This window comes from Leuciscus leuciscus, assembly GCF_965113295.1.
Source record: "Leuciscus leuciscus genome assembly, chromosome: 16".
Lineage (NCBI taxonomy): Eukaryota > Metazoa > Chordata > Actinopteri > Cypriniformes > Leuciscidae > Leuciscus > Leuciscus leuciscus.
In genome coordinates this window covers 11,238,397-11,255,633 of record NC_138740.1, presented here as the reverse complement: position 1 = coordinate 11,255,633, position 17,237 = coordinate 11,238,397, and the positions used below count along the sequence as shown (strand labels likewise).

The 17,237-nt window shown below is 38.8% G+C and overlaps 1 protein-coding gene across 2 annotated transcripts in view; it reads left to right on the top strand.

Annotated features, from left to right (window-relative positions):
• The window catches only part of kif4 (kinesin family member 4), a 125,022-nt gene that overhangs the window by 70,633 nt on the left and 37,152 nt on the right, over positions 1 to 17,237 (top strand). For both annotated transcript variants that reach the window (XM_082141210.1, XM_082141211.1), the window contains exons 22-23: positions 6,408 to 6,505; positions 16,252 to 16,381. In XM_082141210.1, coding sequence (XP_081997336.1) covers positions 6,408 to 6,505; positions 16,252 to 16,381 — 228 coding nt within the window. The remainder of the gene's footprint in view (positions 1 to 6,407; positions 6,506 to 16,251; positions 16,382 to 17,237) is intronic.

Sequence of the window (17,237 nt, the reverse complement as noted above, 5' to 3'; positions counted from 1 at the left end):
AGATGAGCTCTGAGTCTTCTCCTATAATGCCTGATGAGTTTGGAGAACACCTGACAAGAGATCAGAGATCATTCCTCCACACAGAATCTCTCCAGATCCTTCAGATTCCCAGATCCATGTTGGTGCTTCTCCTCTTCAGTTCACTCCACTCATCAGGTCAGGGGACTGGGACGGTCATGGCAGAAGCTTCATTTTGTGCTCCACAACAAATTTTTGTGTTGATTTTGATGTTTGTTTTGGATCGTTGTCCTGAAGGAAGATCCAACCACGGCCCATTATAAGATTTCTAGCAGAAAGCATCAGGTTTTGATTTTTTATCTGTTGATATTTGATAGAATCCACAATGCCATGTATCTGAACAAGAAGTCCAGGACCTCCAGCAGAAAAATATGCCCACAACATTAAAGATCCAATGGTATATTAAATTGTACACATGGGGTACTTTTTATCCTTGTGTTCACCAAACCCATCTAGTGTGTTTGCTGCCAAAAAGCTCTGTTTTAGTCTCATCTGACCACAGAACCCTGTGTTGTTTGAAGATCCAGTCGTGTCTGACAATTAAATTTGCTGGAATTTGTTTTTGGATGAGCGAGGAGTTTTTTTTTTAAAGCCTCCCAAACAACATGTGGGGATGTAGGGGTTGTTTGATAATTTTTTTTTTAGGCTTTCTGACCCCCAAGACTCAACTAATCTCTGCAATTCTCCATCTGTGATCCTTGGAGAGTCTTTGGCCACTCAAACTTTCATACTCGCCATGCATTAAGACAGTATAGACACACGTCCTTTTCCTGGCAGATTCATAACATCTTTAGTTGGTTATAACTTCTTAATTATTGCCCTGATGGTCAAAATTGGGATTTTCAATTCTTTAGCTACTGTCTTACAGCCACTTTCTAGTTTGTGATGCTCAACAATCTTTTGCTACGCATCAGAACTATATTCTGTGGTTTTACTCATTGTGATGGATGATTAAGGGGATTTGGCCTTTGTGTTTCCTCATATTTAAACTCCTGTGAAACACGAAGTCATAGCTGGACAGTTTCATGTTCCTAGTCACCCTGGTGTACTAAAAAAGGTAAATATTAATGGGAATATACTTCAGAGATATTTTACTCGTAAAAAATTCTAGGGGTTTCAATAATTGTGGCCAACGTGTTTTGGAGAAAAACATTTATTTCATAATGTGATTTCCCCCCACTTTCAATTCTTTTACTTCAATGAAAAGTTAGAATTTTGCACATTTTTTGAATGAAAGATCACAAGGATAATCGATGCAGATTTATTTTTTACAGCCAATTTTGATCATTTTTACCAGGGGGTTCAATAATTGTGGAGGGCACTGTATATATTCAAACGCGCATACCTTTGGACTGAACACGTAATGCGCATGTGCGTGACACCTGCGTTTTTCGCGGGTTTGCGTTTTTGAGGTTTGCGCAGAGATAACGGATTATCGTTTGCACCTTCGAACCCATTTCAGGTAGTGCGTTTTCGAGACACCAGGCACTGTTTTGTGCGGATGGCCGTTAGAATGGTGTCGTGTTAGTGGCCCCTAAATTAATAACTAATGATCTTCGCAACGGAAGTGAATCAATCAATCAAAACTAACTTTTGCTGGACAATAACTTTATCCTAGAGCTGTTGTAAAGCCTAAACAATCTGTTACGCTAATTTCCTATTATCTCTGTAAAGCTGCTTTGAAACTATTGTTAAAAACGCTATATACAGTGAGGAAAATAAGTATTTGAACACCCTGCTATTTTGCAAGTTCTCCCACTTAGAAATCATGGAGCGGTCTGAAATTGTCATCGTAGGTGCATGTCCACTGTGAGACATAATCTAAAAAAAAAAATCCAGAAATCACAATGTATGATTTTTTTTTAAACTATTTATTTGTATGATACAGCTGCAAATAAGTATTTGAACACCTGAGAAAATCAATGTTAATATTTGGTACAGTAGCCTTTGTTTGCAATTACAGAGGTCAAACGTTTCCTGTAGTTTTTCACCAGGTTTGCACACACTGCAGGAGGGATTTTGGCCCACTCCTCCACACAGATCTTCTCTAGATCAGTCAGGTTTCTGGGCTGTCGCTGAGAAACACGGAGTTTGAGCTCCCTCCAAAGATTCTCTATTGGGTTTAGGTCTGGAGACTGGCTAGGCCACGCCAGAACCTTGATATGCTTCTTACAGAGCCACTCCTTGGTTATCCTGGCTGTGTGCTTCAGGTCATTGTCATGTTGGAAGACCCAGCCTCGACCCATCTTCAATGCTCTAACTGAGGGAAGGAGGTTGTTCCCCAAAATCTCGCAATACATGGCCCCGGTCATCCTCTCCTTAATACAGTGCAGTCGCCCTGTCCCATGTGCAGAAAAACACCCCCAAAGCATGATGCTACCACCCCCATGCTTCACAGTAGGGATGGTGTTCTAGGGATGGTACTCATCATTCTTCTTCCTCCAAACACGGTTAGTGGAATTATGACCAAAAAGTTCTATTTTGGTCTTATCTGACCACATGACTTTCTCCCATGACTCCTCTGGATCATCAAAATGGTCATTGGCGAACTTAAGACGGGCCTTGACATGTGCTGGTTTAAGCAGGGGAACCTTCCGTGCCATGCATGATTTCAAACCATGACGTCTTAGTGTATTACCAACAGTAACCTTGTGGCGCTTTTCCACTGCATGGTACGGCACGGTTCGGCTCGGTACGGTTCGACTCGGCGCGGAACGGTTCAGCTCGCTTCGCTTTTCCACTGCGTGGTACGACTCGACTCGGTACAGCACGGTTCGGTTCGCTTTAGCTCGGTTGCTTTTCCATTGCAGTTAGTACCGCTTCAAACTGGGTGGGACTGATCGTTATAGTTGCCGCCTCTACTGCCATGACATCATCGTAAACGCGCCACATTTCAAACGCACAACACAGGGGATGGTGCTCTTGATTCTCGGCATGTGGATGTTTTTAAATTAAATTAAACGTTCTTATAATGGTTTACTATATGGAAGGAAAATTCTTAACGTGTAATTAAACGTTGCGTTCATATTCTGGGCTCATCTGATTTTTTGTACATAGCATAGCCTACTTTATGATTTTAGTATCATAATGATTAATAAATGCACGCACAATTATCCGTGAACTTGATTTGAACAAATGCCTTTCAACTTGTGTGTGCAAAATTCAGAATTAAATGAATGTGCAGCAATCTTTACAAATAGAGAGTCTAGGCCTAATGTACTGTTTTAAACTACTTAGAAAAATTAAACAAAAGCACGCACATCAATCTCAAAAGGGTGCTCGACTAAAAAACATCAAGTAAAAATTAAAGTAAAGTCGGCAACACCTAAGCTCCAAAATTATCAAAAATATTTATTGTAAAGACAACTATCGCATAGCGGTAACGTTTCGAGCACGCAGGCTCTTCATCAGATGTCTGGGGTTTGCCGGGGTTTACTTAGGGGTTGCCGACTTTACTTTAATTTTTACTTGATGTTTTAAACTACTGCCATTAAAAAAGCGCATTTAATGTTAATGTTAATGTTATGTTATTTTTTTCCATCTGCCTATGTTGATTATGAAAAGTGAGCAGCACGAGTAGAGAGACATGGAGCGAGTCAGACATAATTTTGACCACTTCATTAAGTTTTGTTTTGTAGAAAACATTTCTTTAAAGTGAATTTCGTTTTGTATAAATTGTATCTTAATTTTAATCTTTTTTTCATCAAACAATTGCCTGGATTGAATAAGATGCAAAATAGACAATTTAACCATTGAGGCGCCCGAGCGGTCACTTGCATTGTACGTTAACTGGAGCGCATCTCATCCTCAAATACACAAAGCTTGAAATGTCTTTAAACAAAATAATTCAAAACAAAAAGAAATAGCTTACTCTCTTATGTAATCCATTATGTGCATTTCTCTCTATAGGCGCGTTTACTACGAATATGGCGATCGTCAACTTCATCTTTGCCATGCACAGACACTGACAGAAAACACTATTTTATAAATAAAAACCAGTGCACAAGTTTTAATAAAATTAAAACTTTAATTGTGATCATTAAAATAATTGAATATTAAATATTTTGTGGCCAAGTTTTGCTCATTTATTAATAGTATATATATATAGGCTATATATAGGCCTAATTTTATTAAATTGAACAAGCGCAAAATTCAGCATTCAATCAAATATTCAAAAAGACTTAATAATAATAATTTTATTTCAACATAATATCTCGTTATTTCGACATAATGTGCGTGCAACAAGCAAGATGTGCGTTTGTAAATCCGGGGACGCGTGCACTGATTTTTATTTATAAAATAGTGTTTTCTGTCAGTGTCTGGCAAAGATGAAGTTGACGATCGCCATATTCGTAGTAAACGCGCCTATAGAGAGAAATAACATTATTAAGTCTTTTTGAATATTTGATTGAATGCTGAATTTTGCGCTTGTTCAATTTAATAAAATTAAAACTTTAATTGTGATCATTAAAATAATTGAATATTAAATATTTTGTGGCCAAGTTTTGCTCATTTATTAATTATATATATATATACATATATACATATATACATACACACACACACACACACACACACACACACACACACACACACACACACACACACACACACACACACACACACACACACACACACACACACACACACACACACACACACGTGTGTGTGCCCTCAGCACATGCGTTAAAAATTATCCGGCGCCGCCCCTGACTGCAAGAAACAGTTTACAAGAAACGTTTTAACTGCAAGACACTACAGCGTTGGCTGTTGTCTACTGGCTATTTAAATCTAGCGGGTTTGTCTCGTGCATGGTCTCGTGTCGCAAATACAATGACACTGGTAGTGACGATTCTGTCTGACCAATCAGTGATCTTCAGTGTTTTCACGTCACATTTTAGTACCGGTACGGTACGCTTGGAACCTCAACAGAGGTGGTACCATTTAAAGCGAGCCGTACCGTACCGTACCGTACCATGCAGTGGAAATGCGCCATAAGCGTGCCGTACCGAACCGAGCCATACCGTACCATGCAGTGGAAAAGCGCCAAAGCGTGCCGTACCGAACCGAGCCGTACCGTACCATGCAGTGGAAAAGCGCCATTGGAAACGGTGGTCCCAGCTCTTTTCAGGTCATTGACCAGCTCCTCCCGTGTAGTTTTGGGCTGATTTCTCACCTTTCTTAGGATCATTGAGACCCCACGAGGTGAGATCTTGCATGGAGCCCCAGTCCGAGGGAGATTGACAGTCATATTTAGCTTCTTCCATTTTCTAATGATTGCTCCAACAGTGGACCTTTTTTCACCAAGCTGCCTGGCAATTTCCCCGTAGCCCTTTCCAGCCTTGTGGAGGTGTACAATTTTGTCTCTAGTGTATTTGGACAGCTCTTTGGTCTTGGCCATGTTAGTAGTTGGATTCTTACTGATTGTATGGGGTGGACAGGTGTCTTTATGCAGCTAACGACCTCAAACAGGTGCATCTAATTTAGGATAATAAATGGAGTGGAGGTGGACATTTTAAAAGCAGACTAACAGGTCTTTGAGGGTCAGAATTCTAGCTGATAGACAGGTGTTCAAATACTTATTTGCAGCTGTATCATACAAATAAATAGTTAAAAAATCATATATTGTGATTTCTGGATTTTTTTTTGGGATTATGTCTCTCACAGTGGACATGCACCTACGATGAGAATTTCAGACCCCTCCATGATTTCTCCATGGGAGAACTTGCAAAATAGCAGGGTGTTCAAATACTTATTTTCCTCACTGTAAATGAAGGTGACTTGACTTGACTATTGGAGCAAATTCATAAATGGTCCTTACGTCCTTGCAGTTCAAATGAGTAGTCCCGTTTTGTCCCACTTCTAGAGCTTTTGCCTTTTGATGTTTCTCATATGCAACAGACATGGCATTGGTCCCACTACCAAGTTTACCCAAATAAGCAGTGCAACCTCTAACAAAATGCAGTCGCACTGCCAGAAAAAAAGGTAGCAAAATGCAATTATTTAAAGTCACAGAGCCCTGCTTGGATTAAACTGCTTGATTTGTATGGAATACTTTTACAATGTTTTTATTTATTGATGTTTGAAAATGTTTATTACTTAGGCTTTCAATAGATCTACTAAAATTGTGAGAATATTAAAATGATTAACATGTTTTATGGGTTTGCAATGACATAGATGGATGGATAGATGAATCTTAAAGAGATAGTCCTCCCAAAAGAGTCAATTTTCATTTATCATCTATCTATAAATCAATTTATCATTTTTGGGAGAACTATCTCTTTAAGATTTATCTATCTATCTCCATCTTATCTATCTATAAGCCTCAGTCATTTGTCAGTGGCAGTTTGAGGCATTTACTTTTTTTTTTTTTCTCTTTTCTTTCTCAGCGTCGTACACTGACCATTTCAGAGTTGGAAGGCCAAGGTGATCTGGAAGCCTCCATCAGCAAGCAAGTGGAGAGTCTGGAGACCGAGATGGGGCTCAGGTCAGACATACTACAACTGAACCACAGTGAATGTATAATCGCGCTAGTTTTGGACTGTATCTGCATGGAGTGATGACAGTGAATGCAAATAAGTGTTGATTCATTTCTGTTCAATAACTGTATAAAGTTTGTCAATTATGAAATGAGTTCAATTCAGCTATTAAGAAATGCAGATCTTCAGAAAGCTGTGATGTCATCATTCAGTTCTAATCCAATAGTGTCAGTGCAGTCAAATCAATATTTCTGAATATTAAGTGTACCCGACTCAGCAAGTCAAAGCGTTAGTGGAAAGGAATCCAAACTCCATCTGGTGACAAAAATGGAGAAAAAAACAGGCTCACTTGAGGGGTCAGTTCTCCTGACCAAATGAAAGAACATGCTTTGATTATGATTCCAGGTTGCATCAGAACTCAGATTGTGGATTGATATGATATCAGAATATTTCATCTAGCTCCTTCTGTCAGGGTGGTAAAAGAAGAGGAGTCATTTGCAGGAATAAGTGATTTATTGTATATCAAGGGCACACACAATCAGGAACACAATGAGGAATAGTGAGGCCACAGTCAGAAGGGGGATCAGGAAGGATTCCAGCCAGAAATGAGGGAGTGCTACATCAGCCCAACAGGATGCGTCGGATAAGGGAAATGTCAGAGCAGATCCAAACAGCAACACTGGGGGAGAAATGAGTACAGTCTCCAGAGTGAAGCTGGAGAGTAGTGGGTAGGGACTTGGTGGTGGTAGCTGGAATCCTTTGGGGCTGGTGGGCAGGGAAGATCCAAAAAGTAGCAGGAAGGGAGCAACAGGAAGGATGGGATCTGGCAGCCAAATCGGACAGTGGACCAAGGGGACAAGAACAAAAGAGGAAGGGAAAAACTAAACTAACCAGACAGGAGCTCAAAAACAAGGCTAGAAGAACAGGAAAAAATTTAAATGAAGAAATAACAAAGTCTCAAAAACTTCAGATAAATGGTAGGAAGACCAGACTAAGACTAAAGCTACAGAGATTCATCTGGCACATGACAGAAAACAAGAGAGGAATATAAAGGGTGAGAAACGAACTAAAACAGTGCGAGCCATTATGAGATGAGGTAACGAGGGGCGGAGTGACAATAGAGCACATGGAATGACAACACACACACCATGTGTCAGCCATGTGGTCCAGACAAGCAAAGGACACAACACAAACAAACCCTGAGCTGATCAGACTGGCACCCTGACACCTTCTGCTTGAATTAGGATAGATTTGAATGCATCACACCAGCATTTGTGGGAGAAGTTGTTGAGGCTGGCCATAGAAGTTTGCGCAGAGGACTTGTCTGGATGGCCTCCGCTAAGGAAATTTGTGCCGAGGGCTCTCTAGTTGACGAGGTGTTCGCAGTGGATCTTTCTCTTGGGATTGTCTAGTTGTCGTGGTCATCGCTGTCATTCATGGCTGTGTTGTGGTTTTCTCTGCGTTGCAGGCCCACCATCTGGTCTGGATACCAGACCTGGGGCCCGTTCTTCGTACGTCGCTAACTCCGTTAGCTGGATTTGATTGTTGACGATTTGGCATGATCTTGGATTGTTTGGTTCTTCGAAGCTCATCCTGGACTTGCTGTCATAGCAACTGGTCCGTAAGCTTAAACCTGCTCGGGAGCAGGCTTATTTCACGTAAACAGGATTAGATTGCGGCTTTTTAAGCGGAGCTGATACGGGAAGTCCAGCGCAGTGCACTTTCTGAGATGTGTAATTTTTTTCTCGTGACTCGTGAGATTGTCGTTTACATTATTAAATTGTTGGAAATGCACATTTATTTTCGACTTGTCGGAGTCGGGCTTTAACTACAGTACAAACTGTTTGCATTGCCCTAAGATTATTTGCGAGTGGCTCTTTCCTTTACACTATTGGAGATGCGGAGAACTTGATGGAAAGTGCTGTCTGTCGTGTCATTCAGAGTTTACCTGGCACTTTTAGGTTTAAAAAATAGTTTTCGGTTTTTTTGTGGCATTTCCAAGCCACTTAAGACCAGTGATGGGAATAACGGCGTTATAAATAAACGGCGTTACTAACGGCGTTATTTTTGTCAGTAACGAGTAATCAAACTAATTACTGTTTCCTCCGTTACAACGCCGTTGCCGTTACTGTCAATAAAAATGCGGCGTTACTATAATTGAGCTCACTGAAGCGGTTTTCATCCGAGTAGGCTCCTCTCTGTGTGTGTTTATGAGGCGCCGGACTGGACAAAAGCGAGGCGAATGCCGCGAGCCAGCGCACTCGACAGTCCGCGAGAGAGACCGAGTGTGTCTGAGAACGCGCTCGACAGTGCGCGAGAGAGACCGAGTGTGTCCGAGAACGCGCTCGACAGTCCGCGAGAGAGACCGAGTGTGTCTGAGAACGCGCTCGACAGTGCGCGAGAGAGACCGAGTGTGTCCGAGAACGCGCTCGAAAGTGCGCGAGAGAGACCGAGTGTGTCCGAGCAACGAGCATAAATACTTTATTTATAAATAAATTACACATTTCAGCATTTGAATAATCTCTGTAGCATATTGGTATCATATGCAATGTTTTAATTAGTTTATATAGCCTAACATAAACTCCAAAATAACCTGCAGGGAACGTTCAAACATGGCTATTTGTTTGACCGGTTGTTGTACGGCAAACACGACTAATTTGGCTAAAATAACCTCTGATGATGACGTTCTCTGTAGGTTATAAAAATAAAGTCCCAAAAGATTATATTTTATTATTATTATTTATGTTGGTACATTGTTCAGTATTATATTGAGAGCACTTTTTGTTAAACTTAATATTGTGAGGAAGAAAATACTTCAAGTAGGCTATACAGAATGTCTACCAGTTGTAAAGGTGTGTGAGTTTTAATCATTTTAATGATATGCACTAGTGTATGTGTACGTAGGCTATATTTTCTATTACTATTTATTTATTTTTGGTACATTTCTTAAGAAGCATGTTCTTAATTCATTTAACATTTCATATTGGGGGTATCCAAGAAATTTCTTATATTTAAACTTTTTTTTCTTTTTTTTTTAAGTAACGCAATAGTTACTTTCCCTGGTAATTAGTTACTTTTGTAATGATGTAATTCAGTTTCTAACGCATTTACTTTTTGTGAGAAGTAACTAGTAACTATAACTAATTACTTTTTTAAAGTAACTTACCCAACACTGCTTAAGACCCAATGTTGTAAAGCAGTTTTTTTTTTATGAAGATCATGCAATCATGACCATGCCGATTACAGTATGTCACTCAGGCTTCACTAACGTGATTGGTACCATAGACTATAGGCTACCATAGACTGCCATCAGGGCCTCAATGAAGGGGATTATGTGAACAGAAAGGGGGTTCACAATGTAAATGTGCAGCCCAGTTACTATTGGGATTCTTAATATTCCAGATTAATATTATATCAAATAAAAGGCAGTTAACTAAAATCTTCCATATCACAAATGTGAAAGCAAAATGGCCAGGATCTGTGCATGACTTAAGAATTTTCAGAGATTCACATTTATGCACATTATTTGAAAGTGGTAAGGAAAGTTCCACAATTAAATATCAAGCTCACTGTATTACATACACTTATGCTGATCCTAACAGAACTGCATTTTTTCATAGGTGATTATGACATGTTCCTGCCTGCAGACAGGTGTTTTATGAACCCATTCCCTGACCCAAACCAGTTACAATGCAGCTCTAGCCAGGACAAGGGCACACAATGAAATTAACTTTGGCTAACTAAAGGGAAGATTTCAGTGTCGGAAAAGTCTGAGGGTTGCACACCTGACAGGGCCTGTGACATTGTTGCATGTGCCATATCACACAACATTGCCACAAAAAAAAAAAACACTTTTCATTAAATGTTTAATAAGACAAATATGCTTAGTTCCTTGTTTTATTTCAATTGTTCTTTGTAAAGAAAAGCCATGCAGTGTTCAAATGCCTGCAACAAGAGATATTAGACACATGCCTCATGCAACAAATAAAAAGGAAAAGTTGGCTATACACTGCCCACCTGTAGGCATATGTCTCCTCTGTCTGTGCAGACTCTTCTGTAGGCCTTTCTGTAGATGTGGAATCCTGCAACTTATATTGCAGCCGTAAAGCATACAAGTATAAATTAAGTAAAGTTATTTATGCACTTGCAGGTAGGCTAGTTCCTCCATATGACAGTTATCTGAGAGGGTTTATTCACTGTCCAGTGCAATGGAAACAAATGGACATTACAAAGTCTTATACTTTCTTTCCTTTGGAAAGTTAGAAAATGTCCACTTACTGCACATATTTCAGCCACCACTTTCTTGGGAACAGATTGTTGGTGTATTATGTAAAAGTGCACAAAAGAGGAAAACACAATGTCATTACAATGAACTAAACTCGGGAAAAATGTGATCAATAACTCATGGCAAAATATTTTTACATTAACATAAGTTTATCAGTTTTCACTTTCACAAGTCAAAGCAATTCATCATTACTCAAGATTTAACAGTTGAAATGACTATACGGCCTTAATTTAATGCAGCAAAAATTATTTTACAGTGTAGGCTACTAAGATCTTTTCTATTTTTTTTTCTCAGCCTTTTTCTTGGTTGCTTTTATAAACGGACAACCATTTATTTAACAGTGCCTTTAATAAAAGAGACTATAATATAACTAAAAATTACCATTATGTAGAATATTTTTGTACTTCACATTTATTTGTTCCCATGTTCTAGTGTGGTGACTCTGACATTACAATGAACAAAGTAATTATGCAATTATTAAAATACAAATATATAGGCTAATAAGTGATAAAAACATCTAACATGGCCACATCTAACGGATTTAAATTGTCTGGTACTGTTTGCCAGCCCTCTCTCCTGGCTTTTGTAGACTTTGAGGTGTTCCCTGGCGTTTTGATTAAACATTAAAATTCCGAATTAACCCTCTGAGGTCTGAGCTGTTTTCTGGGCCTGGAGGTGTTCTGACATGCTCTGACATTTGTGTTTTTTTCTGTTACTAGTGACATTTTCATGGCTAAAGTCTGATTACACTGTATTCAGCACAAACTCTGCTACAATAATATATCAGCAGCATGTATGTAAAAGTTTGTAGTTTTGAGATAATGACATTTATGCGTGGTTTGTGAAAATACAAAAAAAAATTGTCACTGAAATAAGGCCATGAAACCCATACTGATTATTTCTTCACAAGACTTTTGAAAATTGTATGACGTAGCCTAGAATATTTGCTCCAAAACTGTGAAAATCACCCTGACTGCTCATTCAGATAAGACAATATATTGATTTAAAATTTCTAAGACGTGTTTTGTGTGACAAAGCCATATTCGAAGAGGCGTGATCATCTCATGAATATGTAAGCTTTTAACACCTGAGAGAGACAAAGACACTCCCCTAACTGCCCTATTAGGAGCGATCAGGCCCTGTCATTCAGAGCAACCTTGCACAAAGAATGAGGAGATTTAAAAAAGAATGGCTTTTAGATTGTTTGGATTTATTTACAACACAACATAATCCAAAAATACACAACAAATGACAAAAGAGCACATTGAAAACAATGATCCAAAGACAGAGACCTTTGTGCCATTCCTGAAAACATTGTACATACCATTTCCAAGGTGTTTGATTTTCACTTTACCATGTTCATGTACAGAGACTCATGTGAATGTTGAAGTCAGCAGGACTCAGTTGCATCTGGTCCCTGAAAGAAAAGAAAAAAGTGAACATACTGGTATCAAGAGAAACTAGGCCTGCACGATTTTGGGAATACATTTTAGATTTTTCTGGTTAAAATTGCTTTTTAAAATTCACAGAATACACACACACACACACACACACACACACAAATGTTTCCAACAATATATAATATAAAGAACACCATATTTGTTGTGCCTTGTAGGCATAAGCTATGTGCAGTACTGCATAAAATAATTTTATTTTACAAAGCAGCCTATAAATCTTCCAAAAGATTTCAGTAACAATGCTAGAGAAAAATATATTGATTATCTTATGTTACTTCAAATGTTTCCATTCGTTATGATGATATGAAATGAGATAATAGTAAAAACATAAAGCCTAATGTTTGGTGCATTTTTCCTTTCAAACGCAATCGCGCTCCAAAATATGATGCATTGAAACCCACAGCGCGCTCCAAAATATGATACATTCAAACGCCATCGCGCTCCAAAATATTAAACATTATGGTTATACATATCTATGGTTGAGCAGATATCCACAAACAGTATTTAACAGTAAACACGGGTCTAAATAGTATAATATTCACCATATATCTAGCAACAGTTCAACTGCAATGTGAAGTTTATGCAACAATACCATAAACTAATAAGTAAGAATTTCTTACCTTACATCTTTCTTGTCTTCAAATCGCGTTCTTCTTCTTCTGATGTAAATCCAATGTAAGCTCACAGCGCGTCTTCCAAACTCGACAAAAAGCAGAGACTTGTGAAGTGTTTTGGTGTTTTGTGTTTGAGGTAACGAGGGCGTTCGCGTTCCATGTTGAGATTTGCATGTGAATCTCTTTTGCGCGAGTGGGCGTGGCCGAATTAAAAGTAATTAGCAAGCGTTTGAGATACTGGACATCCTGTTGGTTTTATACAAATTACTTAAACAGAGAATATTTGTTTTCAGTTTGAATCCGATCATTTAAAAGTACACACTTAAATGTGTATAAAGGTGTATGGCTCATAAATGTGTGAGAAGGATTCGCTGAGTTTTGTTTCAGTTTATAGACGTGCTCAAGAAAAAAAAGTTCACCGCGACGGAGAGGCAGAACGCACACCCTGTTTATTTTCTTTATTTTACAAAAGCACAATGTTTTGATTTGATTGTAAGTGGACACATACAAAAGTAGAAATATCACAGATTCTTTTTTTATATTTCTTTTTTCTGTATAACCATAAATGACGGAGTAATTTAAGTTTATTGTACTACAATGTGAAGAAAATCCAGCAAAACGCGGGGGCGCGTTTTCCGACCTCAGAGGGTTAACTTCGACTATTAGTTTGACAGAGAAAAACTGTGCGCGCTCTTTGGCCACGCTGAGCAGCCAATAGCAGCATTGCATATCCCCTTTTAACCCAGCGCATGAACGCGCAATTATCTCAGATAACTCAATCCAGCTATACTAATCATATCCGGCAAGTGTGTTCGAAGAACTGAGTGAGCCAGATCATGATTAGCACGATGATATCATCTTGGATGTGTCATTTGATCTCGGATGTAATAAGCAACGTACGAAGAACGAGCCCCTGGTTTACTAAAGTAACCTCGGGGTCAGAGTGAGACAGACTAATATAATGCCATTCCTCTTACGATGAATCGAGATCATCCAATGTAATGGGAAGTGTTCCTGTTTCCAGTTGACCTAATATATGCTGCCTAACAATACTGTAAGGGATTTTGATTATAATAATGTGAGTGTATAGCTGCGTTCAAAGCCGTATCCAATGCCCTTGCATTCTTACTATCCTTGATTAGTCTCTAATTCTGAAATCTTATCTTTCAGCCTATTTCCCTGCATTTTTCACATGTGAAAGCCTTGACGCTGACAGAGAAAGTTATGAACGTGAGAGCTTAGGGTTCTGTTTGGGACAGGGCCTGTGTAATGGCCAACAACTGTGTGTGCTGAATTTCATTAAAAAAAAAAGCATTAGTTTGCATTACCATAGCAGCACTATTTAAGCTATCAAGAGCCCTATCACAGTTTTACATTAGCAGTGTCTTATCATTAGGCAAACTCTGACATTCAGTATTATCATTGCTTGATGTCTTACCTGTTGGAAAAAAAGGCCATCTCATTTCACCATTTCTGAAAAGCCAACATCAAAAGATGTTGATACAAGTTGTATGTGCGCTCTGTCATTTTTAACTATTCTCTGAAATGGCTGCTTTTTAAAGGGATAGTTCAGCCAAATTTGAAAATTCATATTGTTTTGAAACCTGTATTACTTTTTTTGATATAAAGTCTACACACCCCTGTTAAAATTGCAGCTTTTGTTATATAAAAAATAACGCAATCAGGTCATTTTAGGTTTCTAATTTTTTTCCTTTAAAGTTTCCATTTGTTACCAGAATTTTGTTGGTTTCAATATATTACAAGTAAAAAAAGATCTGATATGAGTTTACTTTTTTTACTTTGCATGTAAACACATACATATAACATACAACCATACCTTAATTCAGATTAAGAAAAAATTAAATATCAGCTAAGTATAACTATACACACCAGAAAAAAAATCTAATTGTACACACACACACACACACACACACACACACACACACACACACACACACACACACACACACACACACACACACACACACACACACACACACACACACACACACACACACACACACACACACACACACACACACACACACACACACACACACACTTTAAGGTATGGTTGTATGTTATGTGTTATTTACATGTAAATAAATAAAAATATGTAGTTGTCTCCTTAAAATGTTCCAGAAAAGGGCTCCAGACTTTCAGAAAATGTTTTGGCTTTTGTTTTATTGCGAACCGAATCTTTTCCATCTTGAGGGCATATTAAAGGTCAAAAACCCACTGACGGGAAGGAGGGTGAGCTGCTGTCTTCCAATTCATAAGAATAAGTCACCTAGCCAGTAGAGTTGCAAAGGCTACACTGTCAGCCTCCACTGTGTTTAATTCAACAGATTCTGGCAAGATACCAAACAATACTGTTAAGGGGTTGGGGTCTATTGGTAAAGAAAAAAATTACAGAAAAGCACCTATTGCAAAAAGGGTCTTTAAGGTCTAATGCTAAACGTAAATGAGACCAAATCCTTAAAGCTGCAGTCCGTAGCTTTTTTGGGTTAAAAATTATCCAAAATAAATTGAGCAAGTACATAACCAGCCAGTGTTCAACACTATCTGCTTGCCTTTAGCTAGATTCAAAATGGTAAGCTTGTAAGAATGTTTTTATTTCCAGTGGTACTGGTGGATTTCCGCGGGAAGTTCGAGCATGTCTTTGAGTCATTACGTCACATCTGTACACATAAAGAAGGTGTCTCGGCTAGTAGGCTATATTGCCTGTGAGGGTGTTGGTGGTGGAGATTTATAGCCTTTTCTCGCAGCACTTGATATAATTGGACTTATCAATTCGATGGCGGATCCAGAAAGGTTCAAACGACAATCACCAGGAGATTCACCCGCTGTAAAACGCGAAAGACTTTGGACTGCGGAGAAAAAGAGACCTCAACCGGCCCATGCGAAAACAAGGATAAATATCGGAAGGGCATTAAATGTAGTCACGCAATGCTGATGTTGTTAACATTAACAATTTGAGAACAAAGTATAATTTGCGCGGTTTGACGTGATATGATATAAGCGATCGTTAGATTTAATCAGCAGGATTTACTGCAATGCTTTTTTTCCCTTAGTTGGTCAGAACAAAAGTGGATGTTACTTGTTCAGACGACATTTTCCGGTGGAAATTCTTATGTTGGTCATACTTCCAAAAAGTAGAATCTGTGATTGCGAATGAAAGTATCCACACCACATCCACAGACAACCTTGTCTTGTGCCCTGTTGTAGTTTGAAATGCTCTGAAAGGACATTATTACGTACAGAAGCTTTAGGGGCCGCATATAAAAGTAATTGACATGAGTTTACTTTAATGTGTTTTACATCTCAAAAAGCTTCAGTTTTAACGGATGTGTAAACTTTTAAATCCACTATGTATATCTTTCTTTAAACTCTTTCAGGAGTGCTCAGATAGCTGACCTGCAGCAGAAGGTTCTGGATGCGGATAATGAGGGGCGAATGAAACAGCGCTGGGATTCTATCACAACCATCGTAGAGGCCAAGAGCGCCTTGAAGGTCCTCATGGCTGAGGTGAAGGCAAAATTCTCACATTTGAGGAATTTTTTTTTTTTTTTTTGGTCTAAGCACTGAAGCTGCTGTGTTTGTACTAGCACTGTGAATCTTTAGGTAGACATCGATTTGATTCACGATTTATAGGTTTTCGATTCAAGAATGATTTTTGCAAATTCAGAACGATTTGATTCGAGGCGATTCACAATGCAATTCGATTAATGATTTGATTCTGCATTAAGTGCATTCATAAGATTATTTAAATGAGGATCGTTCATCCAATCGACTTCACAAGGGAGTGCAGTGTCTCATTTGGTGCAATATAGATGGAGACGCGACACATTCAGAATAATAAACTTTTAGTAAACTACAGCGAGCGGGAAGCGGCGCGGGCAGGGCTTATATGCTCCGAGAACGGACACTACACTAGTGATTATAAAACGCACACACACAGGTCTGTTAAATTAAGCAATACTTTTAAGGTAGTCTAATATTTTTCTGACTAACAAATTACTGACACAGTAAAGGGTAGATTTAAATCAAGAAAAACGAAATTTAAATCAAGAAAAACGAAATTAAGTTAAATTAAAAACGAGATTAATTTAGATTGATAATAACGGGTAAAAAGGCTAATACATTTTGTTTCTATTAGCCTATTCTATTTTCCACAATGTCAAAGCAACGCAGCTTAACCCAAAACACAAGCTCAGGCATGCACTTCGGTCCATACAAACTCCGCTGTTCTGCGCTCTAGCCAGAGAACACTCCCGTTGCTGGAACATAGACGTCGGTTCTGTTTCTAGCATGCACGCGTTTTCCGCGTGGCTCGAGCCGCGCCTGAGACGCGTGTCTTACGCAGGCAGTGTGCAAACTCCAA